Below are 20,433 nucleotides of genomic sequence, written 5' to 3'. Positions count from 1 at the left end.
ACCACAATGAGATACCATCTCACACCCACAAGAATGGCCATTATCAATAAAACAGAAAATGACAAGTGCTGGAGAGGATGTGGAGAAAGACGCATACTTATCCACTGTTGGTGGGAATGTCAAATGGTACAACCGCTGTGGAAGGCAGTTTGGCGGTTCCTCGGGAAGCTAAGAATAGAATTGCCATACGATCCGGCAATACCACTGCTAGTTATCTACTCAGAGAATATGAGGGCAAGGACACAAACAGACACTTGTATACATTTATAGCAGCATTATTTACAACTGCCAAGAGATAGAAACAGCCCAAATGTTCATCAACAGATGAGTGACTAAACAAGCTGTGGTGTATACATATGATGGAATGTTATGCAGCTGTAAAACAGAATAAAGTCATGAATCATGTAACAATGTGGATGGACCTGAGGACATTATGCTGAGTGAGATTAGCTACAAACCAAAGGACAAATACTGTATGGTCTCACTAATATGAACTAACATTAATGTGTGAACTTGGAGAATTTTGTTAAGAACAGAGGTTATCAGGAGATAGAAATAGGGTAGAGATTGGGTAGTTGGAGCTGCAGGGATACAGAATGTGCAATAGGACTGATTGTAAAAATTCAGAAATTAAATCTAGTCGTCTGATTAAAAACAAATAAAACAAAAAGAAATTCAGAAATGGATAGTTCAACACTGCCCGATTGTAGCACAATAATGTAAATAACTGAATGAAGCTCAATGTGAGAATGATAGAGGGAGGAGGGCTAGGGGCATATATGAAACCAGAAGGAAAGATAGATGATAAAGACTGAGATGGTAAAATCTAGGAATGCCTAGAGTGTATAATGATAGTGCCTAAATGTACAAATTTAAAAATGTTTTTGCATGAGGAAGAACAAAGGAATGTCAATAGCAAGGTGTTGAAAACAGATGGTCATTCATATTTTAAAACTTCAACTTCTATGTGAGACTAAGGCAAGAAATGTTTATTTGTTGCAAAATTTATATTTTGACTAATGCATTTCTTAATTTAACGTATATAAACAGTTTGGTTGAACACCATAAGTACGTGGAACCTTAGGTAGGGCATGAGATTTTGTAGGTTTGTCCAGGTTAGTGTGATGCCCTGATAAATACCAGAGTGATTTGAACAGTGAATAAAGTAGATTTTACAAAGTCCCCTTGGGGAAATGGGAAGAAAGGGGGAAAATTCAGCATCCCCATCTGGAGAATTCCTGATATTCTCGCAAGCAGTGGGTTCACCCAAATCAATAGGCTGAGCCCTTAATCTTCGGGTTTGCCCCTACAAAACTCATTCCTGCAAAGGACAGGCTAAGCCTACTAAAAATTAGGCCTAAGAGTCACCCCCAGAGAACCTCTTTTGTCGCTCAGATGTGGTTTCTCTCTCTAAGCCAACTCAGCACATGAACTCATTGCCTTCCCCTGCTACATGGGACATGACTCCCAGGGGTATTAATCTCCCTGGCAATGTGGGACAGAAAGCCTGGTATAAGCTAGGACCTGGCATCAAGAGATTGAGAAAGCCTTCTTGACCAAAAGGAGGAAGAGAGAAATGAGATAAAATAAAGTTTCAGTGGCTGAGAGATTCAAAACTGAGTCAAGAGGTTATCCTGGAGGTTATTCTTATGCACTATACAGACATCCCTTTTTAGTTTATGGTATATTGGAGTGGCTAGAGGGAAGTACCTGAAACTGTTTAGCTGTATGCCAGTAGCCAAGATTCTTGAAGACAACTGTATAAAGATATAACACTTACAATGTGACTATGTGATTGTGAGGCCCTTGTGTCTGATGCTCCTTATATCTAGGGTGTGGACAGATGAGTAAAGTACATGGATAAAAATAAATAAATAAATAAATAATAGGGGAGACAAAGGGTAAAATAAATTGGGTAGATGGAAACAGTAGCGGTCAATGAGAGGGAGGGTGAGTGGTATGGTATATATGAGTTTTTTCATTTTTCATTTTATTTCTTCTGCCAGAGTGATGCAAATGTTCAAAAAATGATCACAGTGAAGAATATACAACTTTGTGATGATATTGTGATCCACTGATTGTACACCACGTATGGAATGTTTTTATGTCAAGAATATATGTTAGTATGTTAAGTTTTTACGATAAAAATATTGAAATTAAAAAAATAGCAAATATTGTATGGTCTCATTTAGAAAATACATATAATAAACAGGGGCCTAGATTGTAAGCTCTGATAGCAGTCACAATTAGTCTGGAGTGGTAATTGTTATTTCTGGATTTTGAGAGGTTATTTTATATATATATATATAAAACCTGGTATTTAGAGATAAGAAGGAAGCTGATCACGTTGGTATTAAGGTAATTCATAATACAGAGGTAAGGAAGACATTGTATATATTTTAGAACTTCATCTAATCTTTGAGACCAAAGGAAGAAAGGTTTATTTGTCCAGAACCTAAATTTTCTGTAGCACATAATCTAACTCAACCTGTCTGGATAGATCATTTAAACAATACAAACATAAGGAGCCCAGAATAACAATGAGAGCCTGTAATCCTGTATAACTGAATGTAGTGCCTGGATACATCCCAGAGTATATTAAGCAGATAATCAAAAAGTATTGGCAAAGTCCCTTGAGGGATGGGAGAAAAAAATATGGAACTATTAAACTTTACCACCTGGGAAACTCCTGATACTGTGTCAAACTTTAGGGACACCCAAATTGATAGGCCAAGCCCTTGATCTTGAATCTTGTTCTTATGAACCTTATGAATGTAGTGGAGAAGCTTAGCCCATCTATAGGTATGCCTGAGTTATTTCCAGAGGACCTCTTTTGTTGCTCAGATGTGGCCTCTCTCTATATAAGCCCAAATTTGCAAGTGAAATCATTGCCCTCCCCCCTATGTGGGGGGGTGAAAGTCTCTCCTATGATATCCAGGGGTGAAAGTCTCCTAGTGGCATTGGAGATGACTCCCAGGGATGAGCCTGGCCCTGGCACCATGGGATCAACAATGCCATCTTGACCAAAAGGGAGAAAAAAGTATAACAAATAAGGTATCAGTGGCTAAGAGTTCATAGAGTTGAGAGGCTACTCTGGAGGTCACCCTTACGCAAGCTTCAGTTAGATATTGCTACCTATCATAACTTTCCAAACCCCAAACAAAACCATTCCTGTCAATCCTAAAGCACACCTTGGGTGTCAAGATTCTACAAAGGTTTCCTGCACTAGGATAACTTTCCAGAAACCTACAATCTCCAGATGGGTCCCTGGACCAGGTAAGTCCTGAAATGCAGAGGGTCCAGCCTCTATACAACATCAATGGGTTCATCCCCATATCCCATATTATCAACAGCCCCTTCCAAGATGAAAAAGTTAGAATGGCATAGCCGAAATACCCCTAAATGGTGGGATAAAGATGAAAGATGATGGTAGAGTTATACAGAGAAGGTAAGGGTAAACAAATGAGTATGACTGCTGAATCATTAAATTGATATTTCTTTTAGTCTCCAGTATCTTAGAGCAGATAAAAGTAAAAACTTAAAATTGTGGAACTGCAACCTGTACCAAACTCTGAAATCTGTTCTTCAGCAAATTGTTATGAGGTATGTTTTGAAATTTATTGCTTTTTTTGTATATATGTTATTTTTCACAAAAAAAGTCGATTGTTATAAATGTACAGCTAAATAATGATATTGTGAATCACTGATTATACACTTTGGATGATTACATGGTATGTAAATATATAATAAATATCAATAAAAATAAATAAATAATTAAAACACTATATAGCTAAGAAAAATCAAAGTCAAGAGGCTACTCTGGGAGGCTGCTCTTATGCAAGCATCAGTTAGATAGTGCTAATTGCCATGGTTTGCTAAACGCCAACCAACATCACTCCTGTTAACTCCTTTTGTTTGTTTTTTTTTTCATGGTCAGGCACTGGAATCAAACCCAGGTCTCCGGCATGGCAGGCCAGAATTCTGCCACTGAGCCACCGTCACACCACCCACTGCTGTTAACTCTTAAGAACACCTACAGCTCAAACTGAGACTCAATAAAAGTTTCATGCACTTAAGTTTGCTTTCCTGGAACCTATAATTTCTGGAGGGTTCCTAGGCCAGGTAAATCCTAAGACCAAGAGGGAAGGGACCAGCTTCTCCAAGATTATCAACTAAATACATCCTCCTATTCCTTAGTGTCAACACCCCTTCTCAACATGAAGAAGTCAGAACAGGCACTGCCCAAAGATCCCTACAGAATGGAAGAAGGATCAAAGGAGAAGGAGGAGTTATAACAAAGAAAATAGGATTTAACAAATGAATATGACTGCTGAATCAGTATACTAATATTTCTTCTAGCTTCCAGTATTTTGGAGCAGGTAGAAGGAAAAATCTGAAATAATGGAATGGTAACCTATGACAAACTCTGAAGTCTGTTCTGTAACTGCTTGTTGAAGTGTGCTTTGAAAATTATTGCTTTTTTGTATATATATTTCAGAATAAAAAATGTTTTAAGAAAGGCAGAATAAAAAACTTTTGAGATGGACAAAAGCAGAAAGATTAATCCCTAGCAAACTGAAACTACAAGAATTGTTGATGAAAGTCCTATAGGCAGAAAAAATTGATACCAGTTGGAAATCTGAATCTACATAAAGGAATGAAGAGATGAAGAGTTCTGGAAATAGTAACTAGGTGGGTAAATACAACACAACAAGAATAACAATAAATTTAAATATAAAATTTCAATTATTTTAAAGATAATTGGCTATTTATACGAAACTAATAATAACATATTGTAGAGTTTAAGATATATAGAATTTATATGTTTGACAACAACAGCATAGAAGTCAAGAGGGGGGACTTCTTACTTCTTACTACTGTAAGGCTCTTTTACCATATGTGAAGTACTATATCACTGGATGGTAGCGATAAATCAAAGTTATATATTATATATACTATAAACTTTAATGTAAGGGTCATCAAACTTATTCTGTAAAGGGCCAGATATTAATATTTTTAGGCTTTTCAGACCATACAGTCTCTGCAGCAACTACTGAGGCCTTTAATTATAGAATAAAGGCAGCCATACATGAAACATAAACAAAAAGCATAGCTATGTCCCAAGAAAACTTTATTTATAAAAGTAGGCAGTGGGTTAGATTTGGTTCAAGAGCAGATGTTTGCCAACAACTACTCTAAAGCAACCACTAAAAAACACTGCAAAGCATTATTGCCAATAAGCAAACAAAGAGATAAAATAGAAGCATAAAAAATATTCAGTACAAAGGAAGACACAAAAAGAAGGAAACGTGAATAAAGAACGTATGGGCAAAGAGAAAGCAAATAGCAATATAGTAGACTTAAATCCACATATTAATAATCACATTAATATAAATAGTCTAAACAACCCAAATTAAAAGGCAGAGGCTGATAGACTGGGTAACAAAGGCCCAACTATATGCTGCTTATAAGAAACTTATTTTAAATATAGATCCAGAAGCAAGTTAGAAGTAAAAGAGTTGTAAAAAATATACCATACTAATGCTAATCAAAGGAAAGATAGATATTAATACCGGACAAAGTCTATTTCAGAGCAAAACATATTCTTTATGATAAAACAAGTCATTTCAAAATGATAAAGGGGTCAGTTCCTCAGGAGAATACAACAACCCCAAATGCTGATACACCCAATAAAAGAGATAAAAAAATACATGAAGCAAAAATAATTAGAACTGCAAGAAGAAATAGAAAATTTCATAATTACAATCAGACTTCAAAACTCGTCTCAGTAATTTAAACAAGTAAACAAGATCAGTAAGAATCTGTAAAACTTGAACAACACTATCACTTAAATTGACCTAATTGACAGTTATAGAATATTTCATTAAACAATTTTCTACCATCTCTTCCAGAAAACTGATAAAGAAAAGACACTTCCCAACTCATTCTATGGGGCCAGAACTACTTTAACATCAAAACCACACAAAGAAAAAATACAGATCAATGACCATTATAAGCTTAGATGTAGAAATCTTTAGAAGACATTTAGCAAACAGACCCAATGATATAAAAAAAAAAAAAAAGAGTTCGTCATGACCAAGTGGCATTTATCCCTGGAATACAGAGACAATTTAACATTCAAAAGCTATCAATGCAGGGTGGGCCATGGTGGGTCACTGGCAGAGTTCTCGCCTGCCATGCTGGAGACCAGGGTTCATTTCCTGGTGCCTGCCCATGTAAACAAATAAATAAATAAAATAAATATATAAGCCAATCAATGTAATTCAGCCTATTAACAAACAGAAAAAGAAAACATGATTGTCTCAATAGACTAAGAATGGAATCAAGACTAGGAATGGAATCATGGAATATGTACTCCTTTTTTTGTCTGGCTTCTCTCACTCAGCATAATTATTTTGAGATTCATCCATGTTGTTAAAATAGCAATACTTCATTGCTGAACAGTATTCCATAGTATAGATATATGACAACTGTTTATCCATTGTTGACAGAAATTTGAGTCGTTGCCAGTTTTTGGCTATTACAAATGAACGTTTGAGTACGAATCTTTGGATGGACATAGGCTTTCATTTTCTTTGAGTAAATACCTAAGAGTGGAATGGTTAGGTCATATGTTTAACTTTGTAACTAATTGCCAATCTGTTTTCCAAAGTTGTAACTTTTTACAGTCCCATTAATGGCATATGAAAATTCCCATTGCTTTACATCCTTATCAAAACTTAGCCTGGGCAGTCTTTTTAATTTTAGGCATCCTATTAGGTATGAAGTGGTATCTCACTGTGATTTTTAATTTTCCCTTAAAAATTAAATGATGCTGAACATCTTTTCATGTACTTATTTGTCATCTGTATATCCTTTCGGGTGAATTGTCTGTTCAATAAACAGAGAAAAACATTTTGTAAAATCCAATATTCTTTTATTTTTTAAAAAGCCTTAGCAAGTCAGGAAGACAAGCAAATTTCCTTAATCTGATTAAAGGTATCTATGACTAAAATCTTTAATCAACATGATACTGAATAGTGAAATATTAAAAACTTTTCCCTGAGATAGGGAATGAAACTAAGATAACTGCTAACATCCTTCTATTCCATATTGTACGGACATTCTCTAGCCAGCACAAAAGTCAAGAGAAATGAATAAAATGATATGGCTGGGAAAAGAAAATATAAAAGCTCTCATTATTTGCATATGGCAAGATTATGTATAGAGAAATTTCAAAAGAATCTATAGGTAACATATTCGAGATAAATGTTGAATTTAGCAAGGTCACTGGAATCAAGGTTAAGATACAAATCAATTGTATTTCTATGCCAGCAATAAACAATTAGAAAATTAAATTAAAATATTACCATTTATGACAGCATAAAAAATCAAATGCCTAGAATAAATAATGAAGAGATTCAAGACCTCCACAATGAAAAATACAAGAAATTACCAAAGAAAATGAAAAAGACTTAAATAAAAGAAAAGATATACATGGATTACGGAACTCAATATTGTAAAGATGTAAATTATTGATTTCTAGAATCAGTACAATCCAAATCAAAATGACAGGAGGATTTTTTTGTTAGGACAGTAATAAGCTGATTCTAAAATTTATGTGGAATGCAAAGGACTATGAATAGCCAAGAGAAATTTTTAAAAAGTACAAAGTTTAAGGACTTATACTGCTAGATAAGATATTTATTATAAAATTACTATAATTTAAAATGTGGTATTTGAACATAGTAAAGAATTCAGAAGCATCCTTGCATTTATGGAGACTTCATTTATGACAAAGATAGCACTGCAGAGTAGTAGCAAAAGAGCGATCTTTTTAATAGATAGTGCTGGGTCAATTATACATAAATATTGATAGCAAATGACCTTGACATATACCATACACACAAACAATTCTAAGTGAACTTGTAGTTCTAAATGTGAAAGGTAAAATAATAGTTTCTAGAAGAAATTATCTTGGAGTGAACACAGATTTTCTAAATAATACAGACATAAACACTAACCAAAAAGGAAAAGATTGATTAACAGTTCTATATTAAAATTAATAGATTCTGTTGAATAACACAATTAAAAAGTGGAGAGGGAAGTCATAGATGAGAAAGATATTTGCTTTACCAACAGACAACAAGTTAACCCATTTTAGAATGGTTAAAGAACTCCTATAAAGAAATAAAAGACAGAAAAGCTAAAATGGATAAAATACTTGAATTATCACTTCTCAAAACTGAGTATCTAAATGGCCAATTAACATATGAAAAAGTGCTCACTATCACTGATTAAAGGGCAAAGCAAATTAAAACCATTATAAGATAAAAATGTTGGCAAGGATGTCAAGCAATGTTCTCATACATTGCTTGGAAGTAAAACTGGCACAACTACATCAGAGTTTGGTAACATCATCTAAAGCTGATCCTTAAACACACCCTATGGCAGCAATCCTACTCCTTGATATAAATCCAAGGAATGTATAAATTTTTATATATCCTGAAAGGCATGTATAAGAATAGTAATAGAAATTTTATTCCTAATAGCTCCAAACCGGAAACAACCCAAATGTCCTATAATAGTAGAATGGATATATAAACTGTGGTATATTCATACAAAAAAATCTTTATAGCAATGAAAATGAACAAAGTACCAATACATGAAACAATATGAAGTTAAAAACCTCCAACAACTTGAGAAAAAAAAAAGCCTGAGAGAAAAAAGACTTCATAAGTATAATTCCAATTTATATAAAGTTAAAAAACAGACTAAATTAATTAATGGTATTAGAAATCAGGACAGCTATAGTGTTGGCCTTTGCAGAGAAGGGGAATAATGCCTGGGAAGGGGCAAGGCTTCTGGGATACTGGTAATGTTTATTTATTGATCTGAGTAGTGACTTGGGTGGCGTTTTCTTTGTGAATATTCATTAAGCAGTACAATTATGACTTGTGTACTTTCTGAATATATATTGTACTTCAATAAAGATGATAAGAAAAGGAAAGCATAAAAAAATCAAAATCATGGGAAGAACCCAGGTCTGTCTCTGGAAAGGAGAGTAGCAGAAGAGAGGCCCATCATGGAGGTGGTAACACCGAGAAACAAATACAGCTGGGGCATGGGAGAATCTTGGAATGAGATTTCCAGCCTCACTAACCATTTCTCTGCCCGAGGGGTGGCCTAGAACTAGTGCATACCAACCCAACCAAAGTGGCAACTTGTGGATGGATGATCAATGACAAGAGCACAGCTCAGCCTCTCACAATCACCACCTTCTTCACACTGAGACAGAGCCAAAATGTGTAACAACCATGAGGAAATGGAGGGTGTGTCAAGAATGGCTGGAGTTACACTTTCCATCTACCCAGAAGAATGGTGGCTTGCAGTTAGAAATAAGTGGAATTTTAGGAAATCAAGAAAGATCTCTTACATATCTAAGTATAAACACTGAGATTCTTGCCTGGTACTTGAGAATAACAATTCTGATTTACTTATGAATAGACTCTTCCTTTCCCCTCATCTTTGCTTCTAGTAGTTTCTTCCCACTCATCTATACTTGAATCAGTGAGCAATCCCCAAAGCAATCTAGTTTATATGCTATAAGAAGAATCTTGTGTGTATAACCTGGAACTTACTATATTTGCCCCAAATTTGCTCTTATGTATTAAAATGAACATATGTCAGGAGCTCTTTTCTCTTTCCCTCCCCAAAAGACACCTGCTATTATGTTTATTAGACCTTTCTGTAGTTTGCTGCCATGTCTGGAATATTTTCCAGGGTGTCGGTCTCTTTGTTCAGGGTTGTCCATGATAGCAAAATTCAGAGATAGGTTCTGTTTGTCCAGTGGAAACTTCTACTACATGTTCTTTTAAACACCTGAAACAGAAGAATACAGCATTTGTAGGAATCCTTTCACATTACTGTTGTTTTGACTGGATTTTATTCTAGCTACAGGAAGGACTACGACATCTTCTGGGTAGAGGCTGAGATTTACTAGGCTCAACAATCCCAAGTCTTAAGTACATTGTGCTTCCTGTAGTAGGAACTCAATGAGAATTCATTGTTGATGGTGTTTATAGCACTATTAAGTCTTGAATTTTAGTTTCATTTTACACATTTAGCTTTATCAAGGTAAAATTTACATATGATAAATTCACCAGTTTTTAAGTGTACAATTTTAGGTTTCAACAAATGTTTACAGTTACATACCACCACAATCAAGGTACAAGTATTTCCATCAACTCAGAGTTCTCAAAAAAAAAAAGAGTTCTCTCATATCTCTTTGCAGTCACCATCCTCCCAAATCCAGCCTATGGCAATGACTGCTCTGTTTTCTGTCACAATGTTTCTTGTCTTTTTTAGGAGGTCATATAAATGGCATCATAAAGTTTGTGGTCTTTTGTGTCTTTTTTTTTCACTCAGTATAATGCCTTTGAGATTCTTCTGCATTGTTGCATACATCAGTCATTTGTTTCAGTTTTCCACTGACCCACCAAAACTTGTATGGTTAGTCTTATTAATTTTAGGCATTTTAGTTATTGTGTGGTGTTACTTTATTGCCATTTTTCCCCTGCTCTTCAGATATTTAATCATGGATCCCCTAAAACGCCCAGCACTGATCTATTAAGCAACCAAAGAAGCACATTATTTACCCTAGAAACTCCCAAATCACAGATTTACATTCTCATATTTCCTAACCTATAGCATTTTGACCACTGATCTCTATAACTCAGCCAGCAAATATCTAATATTTGCCCAATCCCTCAAACACTATTCCACACCAAGACACACTAGCTCATGCCCACAACCTCCCAATTCCTGAATTATTTCCCAAGATTTTATATTGAATGCATTCTCCATCATGAAATTTCTGGTTCTGCCCAAGGGGTTCCATTCTGCTAATAAAGACTTTTTGTCTCTTATTTCATGCTTTTATGACTTTTCCATCTCATTTCCTGTTGTTGCGGTTATTTCTAAATTGAGTATTTTTAGCACATCAAAGCTTGTGTTTCACTGAATAACAGCATGCAGTAATTACAAACCTAGTGATTCATTCCTATGGAGTCAATTCATTTTATTTAAAGCATAAATTTCAAATTAAGGTGCTCCATTATTGTGTAAGACAGAATTCCTCACATGCAATTTCTCTGGCTGGCTTACAGAGTGATAGTTTAGGATTTTCCACTTCTATTAGATTTATACTGTGAGGTCTCTATATATGGGGTATCATCAGACCAACTACTGAGGGTTTTGCTACTGATATTCATATGGATTCTCTCCTGTAAAGTTTCCTTATTTTACCTGAAATAGTTCTGATGACTAAAGCCAATACCATGTTAATTTCAAACAGTTCTTTAGTATGTGAGTTCTCTGGGGTGTTTAAAAGTTACAGCTATGGCTGAAATCTCTTCATATTCCAAATGCATAGTGTGAGTTCTCTCATTCCATTTATGGTCAGAATATTAACTGAAGGCTTCCTCACACTGATGACATTCATAGATTTCCTCTCAAGTTTGAATAATTTCATGTTGTCTAAGGTTAGAAAAATTAAGGCATTCCCATATAGATGACATACTTATGGCTTCTGTCCACTGTGCATTCTCTCATGTTGCCTGAGGGCAGGACTACAAATGAAAGTTTTCCCACACAGATGGCATTCATGGGGTTTTCCTCTAGTCTGAGTTCTCTCATGTTGAGGCAGAACAACAACTGAAGGCTTTCCCACATGTACGGAATTCATAAGGTTTCTAACCAGTGTTAGTTCCCTCATGTCGTCTGAGGGCATAAGAATCAATGAAGGGAGTTCTGGGAAGATGGTGGAATTGGACAGATCACATTCAACCCTGCTCTAAGGAACAGTAGAGAAGGGATGGGAGGGAGACTGAGACAGTGATCCTGGGTTGTAAGTAACCTGGGAGAATCTTTTGCAATATATACAGCAGCCCTGATTGCAAAAGCTGAAGAACTGAGAAGCAGAGAACTGGAGACCATCCAACTGGTGCAAACAGCCTAACACAGAAGCCTGGAGCCCTCAGGAGTTCATGATGGGGAGACAAGGACTAGGAAATAAAGCCAAGCTGTGTTCCTTGAATGCACTCCCCTCACTGGCACAGCCTTGCAACCTGTAACCCACCCCACACCCCATGCACCTAAACTCTGTCACCCACCCCCACTCCCCTTGCTCCAAATGCCCCCAGCCCAGAAACAACCCTCCAGGTATATCTGCCCCACAACCCCACCTCAAACACATGCACGCCTGCCCCAGCCCAACTCCCCTCTCCGACAAAAGTGCAGTCTCACCCCACCCCTCCAGAGTCCTACCTCCCAGGCCCTGCTCCCTGCAGATAGTCACCAGTGCATAAAATCTGCATGTGCTTACCTCCAACCTCCATACCCAGGCTACATCTGATCCCTTACCTCCATACCCAGGCTACATCCGCCCCCAGCTCATATAGTCATGCAACCCTACCCTGCCCCCCCACCCCCGCTGAGCTCTATGCACATGTACATCAGTTTATGGCCCTCCCGGATCCATATTTGTGCACGGCCCCAAGTCATGCACAGAACCGTGGGCAAGAGCTAACCTGTACAGCCAGGCCATATCTGTCCCCAGCCAATGCATGTGCAATGCCTACTCGCTGCCCTGAGCTCAGTGCATGCACACAAAGGGCCACATGTCCTAGAACTACGCACACCAGGGCCCCACCCTCCAGACCTGTGCACCCACACAGACACATCCTCCCCTCCACTGGGTGCCCACTCTCATAAGCACCAACAAAGCATCCCCATCATGCACCTATACATGTACTGCAACACATCACAGCACTGTTGGGCCCTGCCCTGCGTTCTGCATCCTGCTTCACATCCATCCTACAAATACAAGGCTTTAGACTACTGAAGGTAATCAACTTCCAAAGTAAACCAATCAATATATTTACATACCACAAAGATAGCAGAAGATCACTAAGCATATCATGATGCAGACAGATATAGCCCAGCCTAACGATCAAATTAAAACACCAGAGCAAGAGGTGCAAGGATAGTTCAGTGGTAGCATTCTCACCTGCTAAACGGGAGACCTGGGTTCAATTCCCAGCCCATGCACTTCCCAAACAAGCAAACAAGGAAAACAAACAAATGAAAAACAAACCAAAGAAAAATTCAACAAACAGTGCTGCAATAAGGGGATACTCACATGGAGAAAGAATGAAGTGTGACTCCTGCCATACAGCATACAAAAAACAAACAAACAAACAAACAAAAACCCAACACTGGAAGAGACTCAGATGTTGAAACAACTAATCAAAGATGTTCATATACCTCTACTAAATAAAATCAGCAGGATGGCTAATGACATAAAGGAGATCAAGAACACACTAGAAGAGCATGAAGAGGAATTTGAAAGAATAAAAAGAAAAATAGCAGATATCACAGAGAATAAAGATGCTGTAGACCAAATAAAAAACATACCAGAGGACTTCCGGAGAAGATGGCGGCTTAGTAAGGCATGCGGGTCTTATTTCCTCCTCCAGAACAACTACTAAAGAACTAGAAACAGTACAGAACAGCTCCTGGAGCCATGACAGAGACCAGACACACAGTGTACCCCATTCTGGAACGGCTGGACCGACTAAGAGACTCCGCTGCGGTGAGGTCCCCGAGAGGCGCGCGCTTCCCCGGGCCGCGGCGGCTGGCGGCCGGAGCCACTCCCTCCCTCCTTCTCGGGCCGACTGGGAGCTTTGGATCGGTGATTCCCCAAGCCGCGGCAGCCGGCACCCCTCCCCCATGTGCGGCTTCCCGGGCCAGCTGGGAACCTCAGAACAGCAGTTCCCCAAGCTGTGGGGGCCAGCGACCAGAGCCCCTTACACATGCACGGCTTCCCGGGCCAGCTGGGAACCTCGAAACAGCGGTTCTCCAAGCCGTGGCAGCTCCCTCCCACACGCGGCTTCCCAGGCTGGCTGGGAGCCTCGGAACAGCGGTTCCCCAAGCCACGGGGGCTGGCGACCGGAGCCCCTTCCACACGCGCAGCTTCCCGGGCCGGCTGGGAACCTCGGAACAGCGGTTCTCCAAGCCGCGGCGGCCCTCCCACACGTGGCTTCCCGGGCCGGCTGGGAGCCTTGGAACAGCGGTTCCCCAAGCCGCAGTGGCTGGTGCCCCTCCACCACAGGCAACTTCCCGGAGGGAAAGGAAAGAGTCTCCAACAGTAGTAGAGACTGAGCCCAACCTAACACCAATAGTGGCATTAATGAACAACTTCTGACTACTAAAAATAGGCCCTCAGCTCAGGCGAAACTGATCAAGGTGGAAGTCGCCGATTGGGCTAACTGAAAAAGAGGAAAGGGGGCAAAACAGAGCCTTCTGCGGCTGTTTCTATGGAGGCTTCATTGCCTCTGGGCTTAGCGCTGGGATACACAGATTGCAACTGCCCCGAACGCAGAAACAGGCTGCTTTCAGGGCTCTCTATCACCTGAACCTTCCCCACAGGAGGGGTGAAACGCAACTCAGGTGGAATCCCTCTCACAAGGAATTCAGATCCCAGGACTTCACAATTTGAAACCATTAAAACCAACCTACAACCTTTCCTCTGTCTCCACCACACACCCAGCAGCGAGAGTCTTCCAAAGTTAAAGGAGCCACAACATCTTTTGCTGGTGGGACCCGCAGACAGACAAGCACCACATACTGGGCAGGATAAGAAAAACAGAGCCCAGAGACTTCACAGGAAAGCCTTTCAACCTGCTGGGTCCCACACTCAGGAAAATCTGATTAAATGCCCAGACACCAGCAAAAAATAACAAATCACGCCAGCAAAAAATAACAAATAACAAGGAAAATTGAAGATATGGCCCAGCCAAAGGAACAAACCAATAGCTCAAATGAGACACAGGAGCTGAGACAACTAATTCTGAATATACAAACAGAAATGGAAAACCTCTTCAAAAACCAAATCAATAAATTGAGGGAGGACATGAAGAAGGCATGGGATGAACAAAAAGAAGAAATGGAAAGTCTGAAAAAACAAATCAAAGAACTTATGGGATTGAAAGACACAGTAGAAGAGATGAAAAAAACAATGGAAACCTACAATGGTAGATTTAAAGAGAAAGAGGCTAGAATTAGTGAACTGGAGGATGGAACATCTGAAATCCAAAAAGAAACAGAAACTATAGGGAAAAGAATGAAAAATTTGAGCAGGGGCTCAGGGAATTGAATGATAATATGAAGCGCACAAATATACGTGTTGTGGGTGTCCCAGAAGGAGAAGAGAAGGGAAAAGGAGGAGAAAAACTAATGGAAGAAATTATCACTGAAAATTTCCCAACTCTTATGAAAGACCTAAAATTACAGATCCAAGAAGTGCAGCGCACCCCAAAGAGATTAGACCCAAATAGGCGTTCTCCAAGACACTTACTAGTTAGAATGTCAGAGGTCAAAGAGAAAGAGAGGAACTTGAAAGCAGCAAGAGAAAAACAATCCATCACATATAAGGGAAACCCAATAAGACTATGTGTAGATTTCGCAGCAGAAACCATGGAAGCTAGAAGATAGTGGGATGATATATTTAAATTACTAAAAGAGAAAAATTGCCAACCAAGACTTCTATATCCAGCAAAATTGTCCTTCAGAAATGAGGGAGAAATTAAAACATTCTCAGACAAAAAGTCACTGAGAGAATTTGTGACCAAGAGACCAGCTCTGCAAGAAATACTAAAGGGAGCACTAGAGTCAGATACAAAAAGACAGAAGAGAGAGGTATGGAGAAGAGTGTAGAAAGAAGGAAAATCAGATATGATATATATAATACGAAAGGCAAAATGGTAGAGGAAAGTATTACCCAAACAGTAATAATACTAAATGTTAATGGACTGAATTCCCCAATCAAAAGACATAGACTGGCAGAATGGATTAAAAAACAGGATCCTTCTATATGCTGTCTACAGGAAACACATCTTAGACCCAAAGATAAACATAGGTTGAAAGTGAAAGGTTGGGAAAAGATATTTCATGCAAATAACAACCAGAAAAGAGCAGGAGTAGCTATACTAATATCCAACAAATTAGACTTCAAATGTAAAACAGTTAAAAGAGACAAAGAGGGATACTATCTACTAATAAAAGGAACAATTAAACAAGAAGACATAACAATCATAAATATTTATGCACCGAATCAGAATGCCCCAAAATATGTGAGGAATGCACTGCAATCACTGAAAAGGGAAATAGACACATCTACCATAATAGTTGGAGACTTCAATTCCCCACTCTCATCAATGGACAGAACATCTAGACAGAGGATCAATAAAGAAACAGAGAATTTGAATATTACAATAAATGAACTGTACTTAACAGACATTTATAGGACATTACACCCCACAGCAGCAGGATACACCTTTTTCTCAAGTGCTCATGGATCATTCTCAAAGATAGACCATATGCTGGGTCACAAAGCAAGTCTCCACAAATTTAAAAAGATTGAAATCATACACAACACTTTCTCGGATCATATAGGAATGAAGTTGAAAATCAATAATAGGCAGAGTGCCAGAAAATTCACAATTACGTGGAGGCTCAACAACACACTCTTAAACAATGAGTGGGTCAAGGAAGAAATTACAAGAGAAATTAGTAAATATCTCGAGGCAAATGAAAATGAAAACACAACATATCAAAACCTATGGGACGCAGCAAAGGCAGTGCTAAGAGGGAAATTTATTGCCCTAAATGCCTATATCAGAAAAGAAGAAAAGGCAAAAATGCAGGAATTAACTGTCCACTTGGAAGAACTGGAGAAAGAACAGCAAACTAACCCCAAAGCAAGCAAAAGGAAAGAAATAACAAAGATCAGAGCAGAAATAAATGAAATTGAGAACATGAAAACAATAGAGAAAATCAATAAGACCAGAAGTTGGTTCTATGAGAAAATCAATAAGACTGATGGGCCCTTAGCAAGATTGACAAAAAGAAGAAGAGAGAGGATGCAAATAAATAAGATCAGAAATGGAAGAGGAGACATAACCACTGACCTCACAGAAATAAAGGAGGTAATAACAGGATACTATGAACAACTTTACGCTAATAAATACAACAATGTAGATGAAATGGACCGGTTCCTGGAAAGACATGAACAACCAACTTTGACTCAAGAAGAAATAGATGACTTCAACAAACAAATCACAAGTAAAGAAACTGAATCAGTCATTCAAAAGCTTCCCAAAAGAAAAGTCCAGGACCAGACGGCTTCACATGTGAATTCTACCAAACATTCCTGAAAGAATTAGTACCAACTCTCCTCAAACTCTTCAAAAAAATCGAAGTGGAGGGAAAGCTACCTAATTCATTCTATGAAGCCAACATCACCCTCATACCAAAACCAGGCAAAGATATTACAAAAAAAGAAAACTACAGACCAATCTCTCTAATGAATATAGATGCAAAAATCCTCAACAAAATTCTAGCAAATCGAATCCAACAACACATTAAAAGAATTATACATCATGACCAAGTAGGATTCATCCCAGGTATGCAAGGATGGTTGAACATAAGAAAATCAATTAATGTAATACAACATATCAACAAATCAAAGCAGAAAAATCACATGATCATCTCAATTGATGCAGAGAAGGCATTTGACAAGATTCAACATCCTTTCCTGTTGAAAACACTTCAAAGGATAGGAATACAAGGGAACTTCCTTAAAATGATAGAGGGAATATATGAAAACCCACAGCTAATATCATCCTCAATGGGGAAAAATTGAAAACTTTCCCCTAAGATCAGGAACAAGACAAGGATGTCCATTATCACCACTGTTATTCAACATCAAGTTGGAGGTTCTAGCCAGAGCAATTAGACAAGAAAAAGAAATACAAGGCATCAAAATTGGAAAGGAAGAAGTAAAACTATCACTCTTTGCAGACGATATGATACTATATGTCGAAAACCCGGAAAAATCCACAACAAAACTACTAGAGCTAATAAATGAGTACAGCAAAGTAGCAGGTTACAAAATCAACATTCAAAAATCTGTAGTGTTTCTATACACTAGCAATGAGCAAGCTGAGGGGGAAATCAAGAAATGAATTCCATTTACAATTGCAACTAAAAGAATAAAATACTTAGGAATAAATCTAACTAAAGAGACAAAAGACCTATACAAAGAAAACTACAAAAAAAACTGTTAAAAGAAATCACAGAAGACCTAAATAGATGGAAGGGCATACCAAGTTCATGGATTGGAAGACAAAATATAGTTAAGATGTCAATCCTACCTAAATTGATTTACAGATTCAATGCAATACCAATCAAAATCCCAACAACTTATTTTTCAGAAATAGAAAAACCAATAAGCATATTTATCTGGAAGGGCAGGGTGCCCCGAATTGGTAAAAGTATCTTGAGGAAAAAAAAACGAAGCTTGAGGTCTCACTCTGCCAGACTTTAAGGCATATTATGAAGCCACAGTGGTCAAAACAGCATGGTATTGGCATAAAGACAGATATATCGACCAATGGAATCGAATAGAGTGCTCAGATATAGACCCTCTCATCTATGGACATTTGATCTTTGATAAGGCAGTCAAGCCAACTCACCTGGGACAGAACAGTCTCTTCAATAAATGGTGCCTAGAGAACTGGATATCCATATGCAAAAGAATGAAAGAGGACCCGTATCTCACACCCTATACAAAAGTTAACTCAAAATGGATCAAAGATCTAAACATTAGGTCTAAGACCATAAAACAGTTAGAGGAAAATGTAGGGAGATATCTTATGAAACTTACAATTGGAGGCGGTTTTATGGACCTTAAACCTAAAGCAAGAGCACTGAAGAAAGAAATAAATAAATGGGAGCTCCTCAAAATTAAACGCTTTTGTGCATCAAAGAACTTCATCAAGAAAGTAGAAAGACAGCCTACACAATGGGAGACAATATTTGGAAATGACATATCAGATAAAGGTCTAGTATCCAGAATTTATAAAGAGATTGTTCAACTCAACAACAAAAAGACAGCCAACCCAATTACAAAATGGGAAAAAGACTTGAACAGACACCTCTCAGAAGAGGAAATACAAATGGCCAAAAGACACATGAAGAGATGCTCAATGTCCCTGGCCATTAGAGAAATGCAAATCAAAACCACAATGAGATATCATCTCACACCCACCAGAATGCCCATTATCAACAAAACAGAAAATGACAAGTGCTGGAGAGGATGCGGAGAAAGAGGCACACTTATCCACTGTTGGTGGGAATGTCAAATGGTGCAACCACTGTGGAAGGCAGTTTGGCGGTTCCTCAAAAAGCTGAATATAGAATTGCCATACGACCCAGCAATACCATTGCTAGGTATCTACTCAGAGGACTTAAGGGCAAAGACACAAACAGACATTTGCACACCAATGTTTATAGCAGCATTATTTACAATTGCAAAGAGATGGAAACAGCCAAAATGTCCATCAACAGAAGAATGGCTAAACAAACTGTGGTATATACATACGATGGAATATTATGCAGCTTTAAGAGAGAATAAACTTATGAAGCATATAATAACATGGATGGACCTAGAGAACATTTTGCTGAGTGAGACTAGCCAAAAACTAAAGGACAAATACTGTATGGTCCCACTGATGTGAACCGACATTAGAGAATAAACTTGGAATATGTCATTGGTAACCGAGACCATCAGGAGTTAGAAATAGGGTAAGATAATGGGTAATTGGAGCTGAAGGGATACAGACTGTGCAACAGGACTAGATACAAAAACTCAAAAATGGACAGCACAATACTGCCTAATTGTAATGTAATTATGTTAAAACACTGAATGAAGCTGCATCTGAGCTATAGTGTTTTTTTGTTTGTTTGTTTTTATATTTTTTGTATTTTTTTTATTTTTTTCTCTATATTATCATTTTATTTCTTTTTCTGTTGTCTTGCTATTTCTTTTTCTAAATTGATGCAAATGTACTAAGAAATGATGATCATACATCTATGTGATGATATTAAGAATTACTGATTGCATATATAGAATGGAATGATTTCTAAATGTTGTGTTAGTTAATTTTTTTAAATTAATAATAATAAAAAAAAATACCAGAGACAAACAACAGCAGACTTGAAAAGGCGAAGAAAGAATTCGTAAACTAGAGGATAAGACGATCGATTTTGAACGCAAAAAAGAGCAAATGACAAAAAAGATGGAAAAATTTAAATGTTCTCAGGGAAATTATGGACAAAACAAAGTGCATGAATATAAGAGTCATTAGTGATTCAGAAGGAAAAGAGAAGAATAAAGGGCTAGGAAGATTAGTTGAGGATATAATGGGGGAAAACTTCTCAACCCTTAGAAAGGACATAAATAAATATGCAAATCAAAGAAGTTCAATGAACTCCAAAGAGAATAAATCTAAATAGGCTTTCCCCAAGACA

The 20,433-nt window shown here is 37.8% G+C and overlaps 1 protein-coding gene across 17 annotated transcripts in view; it reads right to left on the bottom strand.

Moving 5' to 3' along the window:
- STPG1 (sperm tail PG-rich repeat containing 1) overlaps positions 1 to 20,433 on the bottom strand; it is a 124,889-nt gene that overhangs the window by 69,816 nt on the left and 34,640 nt on the right. For 13 of the 17 annotated variants that reach the window (XM_077150858.1, XM_077150857.1, XM_077150866.1 and 10 more), the window contains one exon: positions 9,745 to 9,882. The exons of the other annotated variants lie outside the window; for them this stretch is intronic. In XM_077150858.1, the coding sequence (XP_077006973.1) occupies positions 9,745 to 9,814 (70 nt within the window). In that variant the 5' untranslated portion in view covers positions 9,815 to 9,882. The remainder of the gene's footprint in view (positions 1 to 9,744; positions 9,883 to 20,433) is intronic. 17 annotated transcript variants of the gene reach the window in all.

The sequence above is a fragment of the Tamandua tetradactyla genome, chromosome 2 (assembly GCF_023851605.1).
Source record: "Tamandua tetradactyla isolate mTamTet1 chromosome 2, mTamTet1.pri, whole genome shotgun sequence".
Lineage (NCBI taxonomy): Eukaryota > Metazoa > Chordata > Mammalia > Pilosa > Myrmecophagidae > Tamandua > Tamandua tetradactyla.
This window is presented reverse-complemented; position numbering and strand designations above follow the sequence as displayed.